Below are 17,558 nucleotides of genomic sequence, written 5' to 3' on the forward strand. Positions count from 1 at the left end.
TATCGTCCATGTCTTCCGCCTAGCTTCCTCCTTCTTGTCATTCATTTCAAAGGTCATCTCTTCAAAGACCTGCCTAGATCCCTCTGTATAGAGCTGCCTCTCCCTATGCTATGTATACATACACACACACACACACACACACACACACACACACTGCTCTCAGTCTCATTACTCTGCTTTGTCTTCTTTATGGTACTTCTTTGAAATGGTCATTTATTTGTTTACATGGTACACAGAATCACTGTGAATATGATAGTAACAAGTCTAAACGGATCTTGGTGTGTTGTCTTGCACTAGTGACTCTAATATTACAGGTGTTTGCTGACGCCACCGATGTAATTTTCTGAAATGGAGACTAACTCTTGGTAAATCTCCAAACAAAAACTTACAAGTGTCTCTCCATTCTACATAGTTCATCCTGGGAAAAAGAATAGTAAAAGCTTGTACAAGGTACTTTGTATTTAGATGTAAATGAGGTTTGGCTTAGCACCAGGTGTTTATAAATGAGTTTCTCACCAACATACGTGTCCAGTTAGACATTTGCATGTGGTGCTGAATGCAGGACAATTTTTTTTGTCGTGCAGGATTGTCCCAGAACACCTGGCAGGACCTCTAGCATCCCCACCTCTGCCCATTAAATGCTGATAGGTCCCTGTTATCCGTGTCACAACAAAACACTCTCACGCATTTCCAAAATGCTTCCTGGTGGGCAGTACTGCACACTGTGGGAATCACATTATTTAGAGGAAGGGTTTAGTACTATATACCTCAGGGTCTGTGAGAAAAAAATGAAATAACCTAAAAGGCTCTGTATTGTGTCTGGCATATGTAAGTGCTTAGTAAACATGAATTTACTTCATCTCTTTCCCTTATTCTGGCCATAAGTTCTCAGTCTGACCAAGAGGGAACATCTACCATCAAGCCTGGCAACATGAAGGAAGATACGCTGAATATTTCAGGGAGTGAGTGAGAACATTAGGCAATAGGAAGCAGACATCACCCCCACTCCCAGAAAACCTGGCAGAATAGCATGACAGTTATACAAATAGATGGTGGAACTATTATGTGAAATACTGTAGAGCAATTTGACTCAAGACCTAAACTTAGTTTTCGGTGTAACTTTGCTCCCTCCCAGCTGTGGAGTAAAATTTTAAGACTAAGAGAACCCAGGCTCAGGCTAGGGAATTGTTTCTGGATAAGGATGGGCAGGACCCAGCCGATCCCCTCTGAATGCTGGGCAGTGCCTGGCCTGGCTTCATCAACGACAGAGATGAAGGATGCCAAGGTGATCCTATGTCCAGACTCTCACACCAGACCCTTCGTATAGGCTGGTCCCTCTGCCCAGCATGCCTCCTCTCCCTCACTTCCCACCCCTTCTCCCCCTGGCCGTCTCTTCCTCATTTTTAAAGTTCAGGATGTATTACCTCCTCCAGAAAAGCTTCCTTGGACATCCTAGCAGAACCGATTGTTGCTCCCTCCTGTGTCCACAGGTTGTGTACTTTCTTCTACCATAGTATTTCCAATGTTGTATGCTTGTGGGCTGAACCGACTCCCCAGGTGGCCTGCAAGAGCTGTGTCTAGTTCATCTTTAAATCCCTGACAACCAGCTCAGTGCCTGGCACACAGTAGGTGTCCAACAAAAGTTTACTTCCTACGCCACCTACCTCTCCCCTGGCTTTGGATTGCAGAATAAACACACCACAGAGTCGATGTCACAAAGGTTCACAATACCATCATCCAGGCTATAGATGGAGGCTCTCATTTTTAAAAAGAGGATAGACTCTGGTCCAAATGACAGTTTATTTAAAACAAAGGTGACAAGGTGGAGGAAGGAGGAAGGAGGGAGAACAACAATTCTTACATAAAAGCACATAGGAAGCATCTCAATTTTTTTTTTTAAAAAGGCAGTGGAGGAAGCTATGTCTCATACATATACAAACTGCTGACCTCGATTGGTTATTTACATCCAAACTTTATAAAATAGCATTTCAAGTCAGCTCTTAAGCCAGTGTTATTAGTTTTTGTTACAAAAAGTTAAAGCTACAAACTTCACATTTTTAAGTTGTACGTCTGCAACAGCATTTAAGCTCTTTTTTTTTTTTTCCAAGTTGGTCTGAGTGCAAGCTGGTAGAAGAGATTTTCTTTTTCCAAACACAAAAAAGAACATGGATTCCAAATACAATGACTATAATCCTGATGAAAATACAGACATAGTGCTTACGAAAGGATGGGGTGAGAGGATGTGGACTGGGCAGGAACAATTTTCCAGTAAAAAAGGAGCTGCAATCTTTAGAGGCAACATGGTATGCTAGAAAGGGCCCTGGAATAAGGATCAGAAGACCTGGATTTGAATTCTGGCTCTGCCATATTCTAGCTACTGGACCTTGAGCAACAGACCTTACCTCTCTTGAGCCTCAGTTTCCTTATCTGTAAAATGAGGACAGTAATACCTGTATCACCCAGAGCCATTAAGTTTTCAAAGATAAAGGGTTATTCAGATCATCTACTTCTTCCTGAGTGAGCTATGGTACGTACTTTGTATCTTTCAAGGAATTTGTCCATTTTATTTAAGTTGTTGAATTTATTAGCGTAAAGTTATTCATAAAGTTGTTATTAGCCTTTTAATATCTGTAGGATCTGTAATGATGTCACCTCTCTCATTCCTCATATTGGTAAGCACAACTGAATTTTAAATGGTATAATAATACATCTCTGGCAGCAGGTGCTAAATAAATGTTTCCTGGATCAGAACCTACAGTCTGGAGGAGTCAAGGCTATAGTTCTTAAGTTGCTTTGGAGTACTGGGTCTGTCTGTGTGTCCGTCTATCTATCTATTTAACCATGTATCCATCAAGCCAAACATTCATCCACCAATCCATCCGTCCATCCAATTGGTGGTTGGGAGAAGGGACAAGGAAAAAAAAAAAAAAGGAAATTTGCTTCAAAATTACTGATGAGGAAGCAATAAAGATATTCCTGAAGAATCTGAGATTTTTAAAAGACACAGTTAGGTCTGGGTCATTGTTTCCTAGGAGAGAACAAGTAAGAGGCCCAGAGTCCTCTGGAAGCTTGAGTCACAAATGCTCAAGCAATGACTGACACTCAGGGCTCAACAGAAGCCAGCTGACCTATCTTGAATTTAGTATTCAAGGAAAAAAATGACTAGGATTTGCTTCTCTGCCCTCCTGTCACAAGAAAACAAACACACCTTGTCAGGAAATCCATCTCATCCAAAAAAACCTGACTTTTGGCCAAAGGGCTCTGCCTAGCTAGACTGGAAAGCAATGTACTTTGTTGGACCAGCATGCTGGATGCACACGTGCTTGAAACAAAATAAACCTCAGATCGAGATTCATCACCCAAGAATATTTATGGGGGAAAACCGAACCTTTTTTTACTTGGCTCTAGCTTAGGAAGGGAGAAGAATGGGCATTCCCTTCCTGTCTGGCCAAGTGCAAAATCCTTTAAAAAAAAGAGAGAGAAAGAGAGAGAGACTGAGGCAGGACTGTTAATTAGCGCAGCAGATGGTGTAGGAAAATTCATGCTCCATACTTTGGGTTTTAAAACTCACTTGGCTGTCAGACTTGACTACTAATTCACTGGTTTCCCAACCTGAGAATGCCAGCTAGAGTTTTTTAGTCTGTGCAAGAAAAGTGGTCATTTCATTTTTACAAAGAATTGTTGGATAAACAGGGAACTATATTCAATATCCTGTGATAAACCATAATGGAAAAGAATGTGAAAAAGAAGGTATATATATGTATAACTGAATCACTTTGCTGTACAGCAGAAATTAACACATCGTAAATCAACTATACTTGAATAAAATTTTAAAAAAATTTAAAAAGACGACTTGTGACTTTCCTTTTCCCTGTAAATACTGGTCCCACGTGGTGATGCTATGAATCCGGATTCTACCACTTACTACCTGCACCACCTTGCGAAAGAACTTTTTTCTCTCTGAACCTGTTTCCTCATCTATGAAATGGAGATAACGTACATAATTCACAGAGTTACTGGGAAGTTTGGAGCTGCCACAAAGAGCCTACCTACCTAGCGCAGTGCCTGGCGTATAATAAGTGGTCATGATCGCTAGCTGCCGTTTATTATTGTAGCGGGATCCTCGAATTGTCCTCTGTTGTCTGTACCTGCCACAAGGCTGCTTAGCTGGCCAAGCCCTGCAGACCGACAACAGCCTCTTGCATTTTAAAAAACTTGCTGTAATTGCAAAGAACAGAATCCGGCCACAGAAGAGGAACATTCCCTGACTCTCCACTGATCCCCAGGTTTGGGCAGCAAAAGCAATAATGGAATCAAATTACAGTATCCTTAGGTGCAACCTAGTCAAAGCTCCCCTATCTGAGGGGAAGAGGTACTAGAAAACAAAAAGACAGTTGTCTTTCCCAACTGTCTGCTCTTGGCTGTGTGACTAAGTGACATGTGGCCTTGAGCCAAGGCTCCAGAGGGATGGCTCAGTGCTGTCTGCTGCAAAGCCCTCTGATCTGCTTTAGGCCCTACATCTGCCCGCGTGATGCCTGTCTGCTGCCCGGCAGATGCTGTGGAGCTCACGGAATGGCTGAAACGGAACGATCTGGCTCCCCTTGGGAATCTCTTCACAGCCAGTCGCCTACCGAAGTGACAAAGCAAGAGCAAGTTTCCATTAGCAGGATTCCCTGAAACAATTTCACCAAAACTGACACAAGTGTCTTCCCTCCAAGAAGGGGCTGCTTGGTTCAGTGAAGCAGGAGTGAGAAGCCCCAAAGTCCAATTCCAGCTCTTACTTTAATTTGCTTTGTGATTTGGGCCATGTCACTTCTCCTCTCTAAGCCTCTGTTAGACCAGATGATGCCTATGGTCCCTTCCAGCTCTGGCATTTTACGGGTCTGGGTTGAGTCTCCTGGAGAACAAATCTTAGTCTGATATTCGTTTACCCTTTCCAGACCCCGCAGCAGTAAAATGAAAAAGAAAACAGTCCCATGTTTGAATGTGGGTCTCAAAAGCAATGCCCTCTACCCCTGTCTGTAAGGAATGTGGAGCAAAACGCCATGTGTGTAATCTTCACATGGATGATGAGAACTTCAAAAACCTTTTCCCTTTTGCAGACTGAACACAGCTCCACTTTGCTAGGAGTTCCTGGCAGGCCTGTCCCCTTGCTGGATCACGTCTCCTCTTAAGGCACTGGGCAGTGTCTTTGCTGTGACTCTAGGCAGTTGGGAGAGTAGAGATGGATGAAAGGCGTTGAAACTGCAAAGGCCAGTCTTGCAAGGAGCGTGCCAGGCTTCTCCTGGGACTCAGAAAGTAAACACCAGTGCTCAAGGCTTTCCCTTGGGCATCACTGATAGCTCCAGAAGCCAGGGATGGCCTGCACAAGGCTGAAAGCGTGGTAAAGGAACCGGCCCCAACCTAATCTGTCAGTGCAGCCCTGCAAAAGGGCGGGGTTGGCTCCAGGGGGGTGGAGCGCCCCCTGGTGTTCTCTGCCCTCGTGTCCCATAGTACCATAATCTTACAGAAAAGAGGCAACTGTTTAAAACTGTACCTATACAGAGATGCCACCACGCCATGTGGGGCATCTAGTTATAATTTATATATATATGCATATTTATATATATATTTTAAAGTCTTCCAGAAAGAACCACTGAAAGCTACTGGGAGAAGAAAAACAAAAGACAATGGGACACTTTCCCAGCTCTCACCCAACTAGGAGTCTCTGTTTCTGGGGTTGAAAACTCTGAGTTTCAAAGCTCCCACATGAATCCTCTGAAATGATATAACTGCCCAGTTTAAATACACACATCAGGGCGGCGCGCTGACCGGCACGGCAGCCCTGGCCACTGGCGCACGTTCCTGAGTTCACAGAGGGGCTGGAGAGATGATGGAGGCAGCTGGAGGGGCGAGCGAGCCAGAGTTCACTGTCGGCCTGGGGCCCCGCTGGCCTGGCCTCCCTCAGAAGTTTTGCTGCCGCCGCTTCTTGGCCTCAATGGCATCAAGGATGGGCTGCCGCTTCGACTGGTACTTCTGCCGGATCTCTTCAATCTCCTGCTCCATCATGGGGTCCAGGGCCAAGAGCCTCTTCTGAAGGTCCTCCACTGTCCAACTCTTCAGCTACAAGAGAGGTAGAAAGTACAATCATGACAAGGTCCATGTCAGTGGCTTTTTGAGACAACTTATCCCAGGAAGAGTTCTTTTTTTTTTTGGCCGTGCCATGCGACTTGTGGGATCTTACTTCCCTGATCAGGGATTGAACCCATGCCCTCGGCAGTGAGAGTGCAGAGTCCTAACCACTAGACCGCGAGGAATTCCCCTGGGAGGAGTTCTAAGTGCTAATCTCTTTGATTTACTGTTCCTTGACCAGGAACTTAATGAGTGAGACTTTCATCTCCCCTCTCTTGTAAATTAATTACATGGATTCATTGTTAGGGCACTAGAATAACAGTAACTTGGTATATACAGCATAATGGCTGCCTCCTGGCTCTCGTCCTACCCGTGACATGGGCATCCGCACGGTGGCCATGTCTCCCTCGGGACCCTACACCGGGGAGGACAGATGCTCGCTGAGGATCAGGTGCTCTCCCCGGCCCCCGTCTCCCCGCACCCCAGTGTCTCGACACTGTCATCCTAGTCATCGCTAGCATTTACTGGGGGCACCACTCTACGTGAGCACTTTATATGGATGATCTATGTAAATGTCTTGGGAATACAGACACAAGCCCTTTGTGGGGGTGGTGGGACGGGGGGCTAGTTGGAGAAGCCCTGAAACTTCTGAGATGAAGTTTCCGTCATGCAGAAAGGAAAAAGAGGACCTGATATCTGTTAATAATAAAGGCAAGCACTTACACGATGCTCTCCATGCGCCAGACACTAAGTGCTTGACATACATTATACATCAATTAATTTAATCCTCATGACAATCCTGTGATTTCAGTATACTATTATCCCTATGTCACAGATGAACAAGCCAAGGAAGAGGGTGGCTCAGTGATTTGCCCAGTGTCTCCTGGCTAAGAAGGGGCAGAGTCAAGATTCAAACCCAGAGGCCCTGCTCTTAACCAGCGTCGGGGGCAGGCAGACTCACAAAAGCACAGGTTTGAGAACCAACTCAACCTGTGTTGGAAACGTGGTTCTGCCTCTGCAGATGCTGTGAGACTCACGCCAGGGACCGATCTCTCCAGGGCTTCCTCATCTACAGAAGTGGGGCCACAGGGCTTCATCGTGTTTGTTATAAGAATTAAATGAGACCGTGGCTGTCGGGTGGTCGGCACAGCGCCTGGTGCCCTGTGCGCTTAAAGATGGCAATGAGTGTGACAACACACGATCTTGGCTACAGCCCAGGGGGGCGCCATCTTCCACCTGTGTCTGCAGCTGTCGGGCAAGTGGCCTCGTGGCCATTGCCGTACGTGTGGAGTGTTCACTGCATCCGAGCGAGGCCAGGCCGGGCTGGCAGGGGCGGGAATGAATGCCGACATTCTCCACAGCAGGTGGTGAGAAATTCCGTGAGCTCACAGCCAGTGCAACAGGCACCGTGTTTCAGGAACTCAAAAGGCTCACTCAAGTCTCGCAGGAGATTTATAGAATCACTGGCTCCCTCAGCCCCTTCCTGAGGCCTCACCAGGGAAAGGGTATCGAAAGGTGGGTGAAGGAGCCTCTTTCTGTCCCCCCCTTCCCTTTAGAGGGAAGCGCTGGCCTCCCTAGAAATGGCTTAGTGACCTGTCACCACAAGAATGGGCCTTGGGCCGCTTCAGGGAGGTGGTCTGAGAAGTGAGAAAAGCCTCACAGTTCAAGAGGGAAGGTTCTTTGGAATGTGAGAACGGAAAGACTTGAGAGGGTGTGGAAGTGCTGGGAAGTCCGGCTGAAAAAACTCCATCTCGCCTTCCAGCCTGTGTGGGTTTACACCATCCTGGAGGCTGGTGTTCTTGGTGCAGGGACACCCCGGAGGGTGATGCTTGCCTAGTCTTTAGCTTTTTCGATTCCTGCTCCAAAGAGAGGACACCCCAGACCTAATACTGGATGTAACTGGTGGTTAAGGACAGATCCTAACTGCACTGGCTATGTAACCTTGGACAAATAACTTGCCCTCTTTGAGCCTCACTTTTCTCCTCTGGAAAACAGACAATCCCAGTTCCTCCACCCTTGGGGTGAAAAGAGAACTGGACGAGTTCATAATAGGCGTGGCGCTCTTAGTGCAGGACTTCGTGTCGTATGTATTTGGTGGACAGTAAACATGCCATAAATGGTAGCTATCACTGTTGTTATTAGTAACCGTTATTGTTGTTGCTGTTATCAATATTATCGTTATTATTAATATTATCGGGAAGTCTCTAGTTTATCTCTCATCAATAAGCTGTTCCTGTAACCTCGGATCCAAACCAGAGTCAAAGGAGTGAAAAAGAAAATATTCTACTCTATTTTGGGTTAACAATGCCTAAGGGCTGGCACTTTCCCACAATGCCCGTTAACGTCTACATAGTTTAACAAAATAGTTTTCATCCAACCATTCATCAAATATTCACTGAGTACCTACTATAGGCCAGGCACTGTGCACTGAAGGCACATAGGATCCTTCTGTGGAAAGAAAAACAAAAAGCTCCCCAAATCGTTGCCCTTACAAAGCTTACATTTTAGTGTGGTGAGACAGACATATGACAATTAACACAGTAAATTAGTAAATGACTCTTAGATTAGAAGGTGTCACAGAAAAGAAAAAAAATACAGTGAAGGAAGGCGAGTTGGGAATTGGGACGGGAGGCTTGCTTCTGATCCGTCCATTTGGATAAAGACTCAACTGCAAGACGAAGGAGTGAAAGTCGGTGGAACTGCACTGGCTTGCCAACTTGCCCTGCCACTTCAGGACGCCACCTCCTCCCTAGGCCTCAGTTTCCCCACTTGTAAGAGAGGGCTGCCTAGATGATCTCTAAGGTCTTTTGAAACTCAGTGGTTCTCAAAGTACGATCCATGGATCGCCTGCATCAGAATCACTTGTTGAAAATACAGACTCCTGAGCCCCCAGCCAGAGCTGCTTGATCAGGCTCCCAGGAGGGGAGGCGCAGGACTTCAGATGCTAAAGAAGCTATTCAGGCGTTTCTTTTTCTTTTTTTTTTTTCTAATTATTAGCACCTTTTAAAATTATTATTTATTTATTTATTTTGGCTGTGTTGGGTCTTCGTTTCTGTGCGAGGGCTTTCTCTAGTTGCGGCAAGCGGGGGCCGCTCTTCATCGCGGTGCGCGGGCCTCTCACTATCGCGGCCTCTCTTGTTGCGGAGCACAGGCTCCAGATGCGCAGGCTCAGTAGTTGTGGCTCACGGGCCTATCTGCTCCGCGGCATGTGGGATCTTCCCAGACCAGGGCTCGAAGCCGTGTCCCCTGCATTAGCAGGCAGACCCTCAGCCACTGCGCCACCAGGGAAGCCCTCAGGCGTTTCTTATAAGCCCTCAATTTGATAAGCGTGATCCTACACCTTCTTTCTCATTTTCCTGGCAGTGAAATTCTCACAAAGTAATTGCTGCCTGTCTCTGGTCAAGGCTTCTTCTAGGTTTCCAATTTCTCTGCAGCTCTTTTGCCCTTGATTCTAATCTGGGGGCAACAACAAGAACCCTGGCTTTATCTCAGCCGCCTTCAGACTAATTTACTTGCCCTAAGGCCCTTGGGGCTTAAGTTACACCCGACCTATTAGAACACAGCCAGCCAGTCACACCATCCAGATATGGATTTTTCTGAAAACAAGCTCAGAGAATGGTTTTATGGCGCCAAGTGTAGCATTTCACCTTCCTGGTCCTTGGTGGCATAAATAAATTTCAAATGTATATCCTGCAGTAAAATAGCTGTGGTTCTACAGTTTGCTGCAGCCAGCATCCTGATGGAGAGTAAATGCTCATACCAGCCACAGAGGTAGCTTGAGCGGTTTTCACTAGCTAAAGGGAATATCACCATTGAGTATCTCACCTAAATCCTGGGACTGAAACATCCTCTCTACACTGTGATTCCCACAATTCCATCGCTAGACCAGAATTCTCCTCTGAACTCCAGACTCACACACCCTGATCAGATCCTACTGGCTACCTCCGTCCCTTAACACATCCAAACTAAAACTCTTGCGTCCCATCCTCCCTCATCCCCAAACCTCTTCTCCTTACCTGCCGGTCTTCCCCATCTCAGGAATGGTACCCCCATCCTCCCAGGTGCTCAAAATCATCCCCGATTTTCCCCTTTCTGTCACCACCCCCTTGCCCACATACAGTCCTTCGATCTAGTCTCTGAAATACTGGTATAACTCAAATCCAACCACTTTTCTCATCTCTGCCTCCAAGCCCTCAATTCAGGCCACCATCATCTCCCAGCAACAAACAATTAAAAATACAGAAATGAGCCGCCCTTATGTTGCCTACTGCATTTAGAATAAAATCCAGCAACTCACCAGGGGCTACAATGGCCCTACATCTCTGGCCTATCGTCCCCTCCGACTTCATGACCGCTGTTGCTCAGGACCCTCTAGCTATGCTTTATTTCAGATCGTCAGACAGGCCCCACTTTTCTGGCCTCAAGGGCTATGCAGTTAATGATCCTCCTGCCTGGATGGCTTGTGGCCAGTTCTTCCTTATCCTTTTGGCCATAGCTCAGAATGTAAACTCCTCAGAGAACTCAAGCAAGCCCTCTCCTGCAAGCAAGCAAGCCCGTCTTATCTAGAAAGGCTGCTGGAGGAGCAGCTGGGTTTAGGGGGAGAGCAGCGGCTTTGAGTCAGATGGCCCTGGTTCCATGGGTGCCCTGCCTTTGGGAGCTGGATGGCCCTGGGCAAGTCTTTAACGTGTGCCGCACCTGCCTGCTTTCTCAATGGAGGACAACAGCATTTCACCTACAAGGGAAGTTGTGAGGCTTAGAGGTGTTGGTAAAGTATAGAACATAGCGCCTGGTGCGCAGAAAGAAAGTAGATAAATGGAAGCTGCCACCTTAAGTCCTTTTTTGGAAAATGGAGGAAATAGGTGAGTAATATAAATAGTAGCTGCTGCTGTAAGAACTGAGCTTGATGAGCTCACAGCGTGGTGCAGGACACACACCCCACTCACAGGGGCGTCTCTAGTGAACTCTGTGTGAGAAACCCCGAATCAGATGGTCCTGGCTTGTTTCTTCTGGGCCAGACGACAGCAAAGTCCTCAGATTGCCGGCATTAGGACGGAGCCAGAAGTGATTTCTGATGGGAAGTGATTTCTTCTCAAATGGCCTTAGCAACCCTGAGATTCTGAATGACGGCGTGTCAATGTCAGTTGCACAAGTGGCCTAGAGAACAACCGAGAAGATCTGGCTGGTGTTTCATCACAAGCAACAAGTTATAGGAATTACACTGACAGTGAGCCCATCTTGAATCAGCAGGGTCAAGCTAAACTGAACACATTAGAACATACAGGAGAGTTTCATCCTGCCTTGGCAACGAGGCCCATGGTGAACAAACAATCCAAGGTACAGGATTTAGACCTATTTCAAAGTCCTGCTCCGCTGCTGCCAGAAACTCTCACCTCAGAAGTCTATCGCGAGAATGGTGTCATGATATGTTCCTAAAAAAAAATTCAAACACGTCATCCCTTCGGGACAGGTAAGTCAGGCTGATACCCTGTCACAGGTGACGTTTTATTTCAGCCAAGAACGAGGAAAGAACACACCTTTGGAATTTAGCAAGATGACAAGGAAGCTTGATAGAGGCTAAACGTCGGATGAAACTACCAGCAGGCCACCCCATTCCTTTACCACCCGCCACTAGAAGGTTAGCAAAAGTGCAACAGAGAAAACATATAAAGGTCAGGCAAAAGGCATCTAAGACATGGATTTAGTTCCACCAAAGATACGTTCCCTTTCTTGATGTGACCTTATCTTTATCTAGGGGTGGATTCAAGATTGGGGAGAGGTGACTCCAGTAAGATAAGACTCTCCGGTGATGCAGTCACCTCGCAGCAGATGAGTGAGAAGATAGCCAAGCAGAAAAGCAAGGACGCTGACACCCAAATCACAGCTGGTGTGGATTAAGTAAGCACTAGATTATTCGATTTCAAAAGACCTTGCTCCTTAAATAAGCCTTGTGAGAATCTTAATGAGAGATTTCCTCTGATTCAAATTGTGGTCATGCCAAATCATGTTTCCATCAGTCCCTTATAAACTCTTCCTCATGCTTCTCCAATAAGGAAGAAAAGTGGCAAAACTGTTATCAGTGAATTATTACTTCAATCCCATTCTGAGCTTATGATGACTTCAAATCAATACATGGAACGGTTACCAGAATTCCAATCAAAGCAAACATGACTGCACATGTATAAAATATTTACCAAGATGACTGGAATGAAATGCAGACTTTAAGCACAGGTAAAACAAAGACATCTGGCTTCAAGCAGGCACGGTGATATAATGACAAGAGCTCTGACAGGGGTCAGAAGATTGGCCTCAGACAACCTGAAGACGGAATCCAGAGAGCCCCCTATGCAGAGGGGGTTCAGTATGAATCGTGTGTGTATGTGTGTGTGTTGTGTGTGTGTCTGTGTGCGTATGAAGGATGTAATTTGATAAATGGTATAAACAAAAAGACAAAAGGGTTTTTTTCTTTAAATAATGGGGTTTTACTATAATATAAAGAATAGGGAATTCCTTGGTGGTCCAATGGTTAGGACTCTGAGCTTTCACTGCCGAGGGAGTGGGTTCAATCCCTGGTCGGGGAGCTAAGATCCCACAAGTGGTACAGCAAAAGAAAGAGAGAGAGAGGGAAAGAGAGAGAGAAGAAGAGAGCTAGAGAAAGAGAGAGAGAGAAAGAGAGCGAGAGAGAGAGAAAGAGAGAAGGAGAGGAGGGAAGGAGAGAAAAGAAAGAAAGGGAGGGAGGGAGGAAGGAAGGAAGGAAGGAAGGGAGGGAGGGAGGGAGGAAGGAAGGAAGGAAGGAAGGGAGGGAGAGAGGGAGGAAAAAGGAAAGGAAGGGGACTCCCCTGGTGGCGCAGTGGTTAAGAATCTGCCTGCCAATGCAGGGGACACAGGTTCGAGCCCTGATCCGGGAAGATCCCACATGCCTCAGAGCAACTAGGCCCATGCGCCACAACTATTGAGCCTGTGCTCTAGAGCCCGCGAGCCACAGCTACTGAGCTCACGCGCCACAACTATTGAAGCCCGCGCACCTACAGCCCATGCTCTGCAACAAGAGAAGCCACCGCCATGAGAAGCCCGCGCACCACAACGAAGAGTAGCCCCCGCTCACCGCAACTAGAGAAAGCCTGCGCGCAGCAACGAAGACCCAACGCAGCCATAAATAAATAAATACATAAATAAAACAAAACAAACTCTATGGAGATAAAACATAATCAAAAAAAAGAAGGGAAGGAAGGAAGGGGGAAAGAAAGAATAGTACTTGCATTCTCTTGGTAATTTGTGGTTTACTGAAAGTCATCCTTAAACTTCTGTGACAAAATGAATTTTTGAAGAAGTACTTTTACATGCTTAGAATTTACTCCAACTCTGTTCTGGCATGAACTTTTACAACTTACTCTGAAAATCACAAGGCACCTGCTTTTTGCTATTGTTTCGGTTTGGTTTTGTCTGTGAGTTTTATAATAGCCGTTGGCCAAAGGTAGTCAAGTCTTGACCAAACCCAGATTTTTCACTGCCATCATGATTCTGGCTTTCCACAGCAAGAACCCAAAAAGAAATTTCATACCCCAAATATAAAAGAATAATGGATCTCAAGAGGCACTGCATTGCTAATATTTAACATTATATCTTTAATTATAAAGATGCAGCGAGTACCGGCTCTGTGTCAGACACCTGTGCTTGGCCTGAACTGGGCAGGAGTAGGGACGATTGAGGACTGTGGCCAAGTAAGGGTGTGTATGGGACAGAAAGGGTATGGCAGGGTCCTTTCACACTAGAAGTAGAAATAAACGAGGTAGATAAGTCATGAAACCAAGCTACAGTATGAGGCATTACTGAGTAAGTGCCCAGTGACTGCTAATTAGAGCTCCTCTGAATTGAGTGCCATGTGCTAGGTAGGCATTGTGCTCAGCACTTTACATGCATCATCTCATGTAATCCTCAGAAGAGTCCACGAAATAAGCAGTGGTATCCATCTTACAGAGATGGAAACGGAGACTTAGAGAGATACAGGAATTGTTCCCCTGACCCCAGAGCCAGCAAATGTAAGTGGCTGGGTTAGGATATGCGCTCTTGCATGTCTGAGTGCAAAGCCAAGCCAACTCTGTGTCAAGACAACATGTACTACAGTTGAGAGAAGGAAGAATCCCTGTGGTCAGAGTCTCTGAGAGAAAGAGCTTGCCTTTTTACATATTTATAGTGCAAAGAAGGGGTACTCACTCTAATTCAGGGAAAGTCTGAATTGTAGAATTTTCAAAAATGAAATGCAAATCTTGTTATTTCAAGTAACTATCACATATGAGGTACAGGGAGCTAATAAAATTAGGTTAAGTAAATGAAATGATTTACGAGTTCACTTATCAATATTACTAATAGCTACTCAAAATTCCTCTGGGTGCCATGGCTTTTCATGCCTCCATGCTTCTGCAGAACAGAATCTCCCTGTCTTCGGATTAGGAGATGCCCATCCGACCCTGCAGGCCAGCTCAAGCTCCCACTCCTCTCTCTCCCCAACTCCCTTTTCCTTTTATTGAAGTGGGAGCTATTTAAGAGTAGGAACTACCTCTAATATATTTTCAGAGAGTCAGGACAGCAGAAAACAGTTCTCAATGAATATTTAATAAAGAAATAGATCCTTCAGTCTTGAAGCCTTTGCTTGAAAATGATACTGACTTTTTATTGGCTTCCCTCAATTACTAGTAAGACACCGGGCTTTTCGGAAGCTTTGAAAATATGTAATCAATAAATAAGCCTAAGAGCATAATATAAGTGTGTTAAGTAAGGTTATGTCAGTTACTCCAAACTGACTCATGCATGCCAAAATCAAAATAGCTCATCCAGTGTAATGACTGCAATAAAGTTACAAGGGAAAATGGACAGGAAAGTCCACGCTGGTCTTGATTGCTGATGATTGCTCTTTAAGAAAAATTCTATTTTAAGAGTAGCTCTAAATTGGTTTATAGATTTCACACTTAAGGAAGACAGACTATGAGAGGAAAATTTTCAGGAAGTTAGCAAACACATAGCCTCCTAGAATAATTAAACGTCCTAAAATAACTGTCAATGTCTAAAGGAGGCAAAGTAGAGGAACAGAGCTGAATATGATGCTCCTGATATTTGAAAGCACTAAAGGGAGACATCAACGGTATCATCGTTCTTGCGGGACATTAATCTTTCAGAGGATATGAAAACCTAAAACACCAACTGCACCAAGCTGCTGTTTTAATGTAGCTGGATAATTCGGGAAAAGGGCTAGCTAATCACACAAGAATCCCTATAAGTTGTGCCTTTGCACACTTTCTTGGGCTGGAAATTTCCAAGGTAACAAAAAGTCCAGGCTCTTTTCTCTCTTATCTTACCAAATAAGAAGAAGCCCAAAGAATCCCCAGCAAAATCTGAAGGCTGAAATACAAATTAATCTCACTTTATTTAATAAAGGTAGTATTAAAAGGTATCTTCAAACATAAATAGGATCCAGTCTAAATACACTAAAAGAACAAAATGTTTACAGAAAACTAGTCAAGAAGGAAAGTACAAACTCTCTGAGTAATAAACAGCACTCAATTTCTGGAAAGCATATAAAACCTCTATAAGCCTTACTGCTGGGCACTCCCATGTAATGAAGGGTCAGAGATTTACAACCTAAGTACCCCAAGAGAAATATTCTCACAATATCCTTTGAGAAAAAAAAAATTCTGCAGCAAAAGCAGGTAAGTTCTATCTGCAAGGCATGTCAGCACCTTTCTACAATGGCCATCAAGTTTGGGGACCTAAATTCCTTACAGTATCAAAAAGAAAAAATTAGGTCTAGATAGAGGGGGGTGTGTGTGTGTAAGACTTACTCTGCCCAAACCACAAAACTGCTAAATATGGATTTTTACCATTTTCCTTTTCTTTTTCTGATTTAAGACTTCTGTAAAAAGTCATCTTTTTTTAAGAAACTTAAATCAGAAAAATAAAAGCATTAATATGTATGTGCCCTAGATACTTAGAGACAGTCCTTTATTCTTTTCAACCAATGTTTAATCAGTATGGATAATCAAATGTGATTTAATTTATGCCATGGTAATACTTTTCAAATGTGTATCAATTCACAAACCAGAAAACATTCTTTGTAAAGACCATGTGTCCTAGTTTTTTGGTTCAGAAACAATGATCACCGTATTCCTAGCAGTAAGCTCATCCAAGCTCAGAGTTAAAAACACTTAGCTTCTCTGGTATGAAACTGTTCTTTAAAATTTGCATCCTAAATGTTTTCTATAGTGAGCAAGCATCATGAAGAAAGAAACTGTCTTCAACCCGGGGTCTGGCATAAAATTTGGAAATTATAATGACAGGGAGAGGGGAGAAGGGTGATAATAACAGGATGTATATGGTAATATACCATGGGAAGGTATATTTCATGATTAAGATGATGTTTACATCTGTCTATAAACATAGTCTTTGTAAGTTCTAATTTTCTTAAAACCTTTCCCCTCGTGAAATGTCTGACTGTTCATAGCACAAGTATATCTGACTGTTACTAGCACAAGTAGATAGTACTGCTTTTGACTTGATAGTATTTCTTTGAAAAAGAACAGGGAGAGTGTATCAGTTACCAATTTATTACCTCTCAGCTCTGAGTGCACCCTTCTCTGTGCAATGCTCTGTGATAAACATGCATGTTGAGCGCTTCTCCTTTGAAGTGTATGTGATGTTTTTCTCAGGAGAGGCTGGAGGGACAGTGCAGGGAGGAGGCGGGTGGCCTGAGCGTCCAGCACTGGGGCCAGCAGTGAGGATGTGAGGACAGTTGGTGGAGTGTGGCCCAGCCACGGCCCAGAACCTGGTTCCTGTGTGACCTTGCAGCCTCAGCCGGGTAATAATGTTTCAGCAGTCCTGTCGACGTGGACACCAGAGCTCCCACAAGGTTTGCAGGCTCTGAAGGTCTCCTGGCCCCGCCGGTACCCAGACCCTCAATGCACGTCCATGGCACTGGCTGCTCCTTGCCTGCTCCTTGCCTGCACTCCAGAGGGCCATGGACGGTCTGCCCAGAGCCTTTGGGCCAGCTCGGGTCTGGCCAAACCAGCAAACTCCTCTGCTAGGCCACGGGCTGAACCCCACCTTCTCTACTGAGGTCTGAACACCTGGTAGTTTGTCCTTCCTTGGGGACACTCCGTCAGCCCTAGGGAACCATAGAGAGTTCCCCTATACTTTACAGCTCCTCTTTTACCATAGGTAATAACTCCTTGTATTTTTTTTTAAATTTTTATTGGAGGATAGTTGATTTACAATGTTGTGTTAGTTTCAGGTGTACAGCAAAGTGACTCAGTTATACATATACGTATATCCACTCTTTTTTAGGCCATTATAGAGTACTAAGTAGAGTTCCCTGTGCTATACAGTAGGTCCTTATTAGTTATCTATTTTACGTATAGTAGTGTGTATGTGTCAATCCCAATCTCCCAGTTTATCCCTCC

General features: G+C 44.9%; 1 protein-coding gene across 3 annotated transcripts in view; it reads right to left on the reverse strand.

Annotated features, from left to right (window-relative positions):
• Positions 1–1,781: 1,781 nt before the first annotated feature.
• STK4 (serine/threonine kinase 4) overlaps positions 1,782–17,558 on the reverse strand; it is a 94,362-nt gene continuing 78,585 nt past the window's right edge. Inside the window, exon 11 of one of the 3 annotated variants that reach the window (XM_082430242.1) lies at positions 1,782–6,102. In XM_082430242.1, coding sequence (XP_082286368.1) covers positions 5,944–6,102 — 159 coding nt within the window. In that variant the 3' untranslated portion in view covers positions 1,782–5,943. The remainder of the gene's footprint in view (positions 6,103–17,558) is intronic. The other 2 variants (XR_014254805.1, XR_014254806.1) reach the window with 2 other exon arrangements.

Source organism: Balaenoptera physalus (assembly GCF_965194825.1).
Source record: "Balaenoptera physalus genome assembly, chromosome: 16".
Taxonomy (NCBI): Eukaryota; Metazoa; Chordata; class Mammalia; order Artiodactyla; family Balaenopteridae; genus Balaenoptera; species Balaenoptera physalus.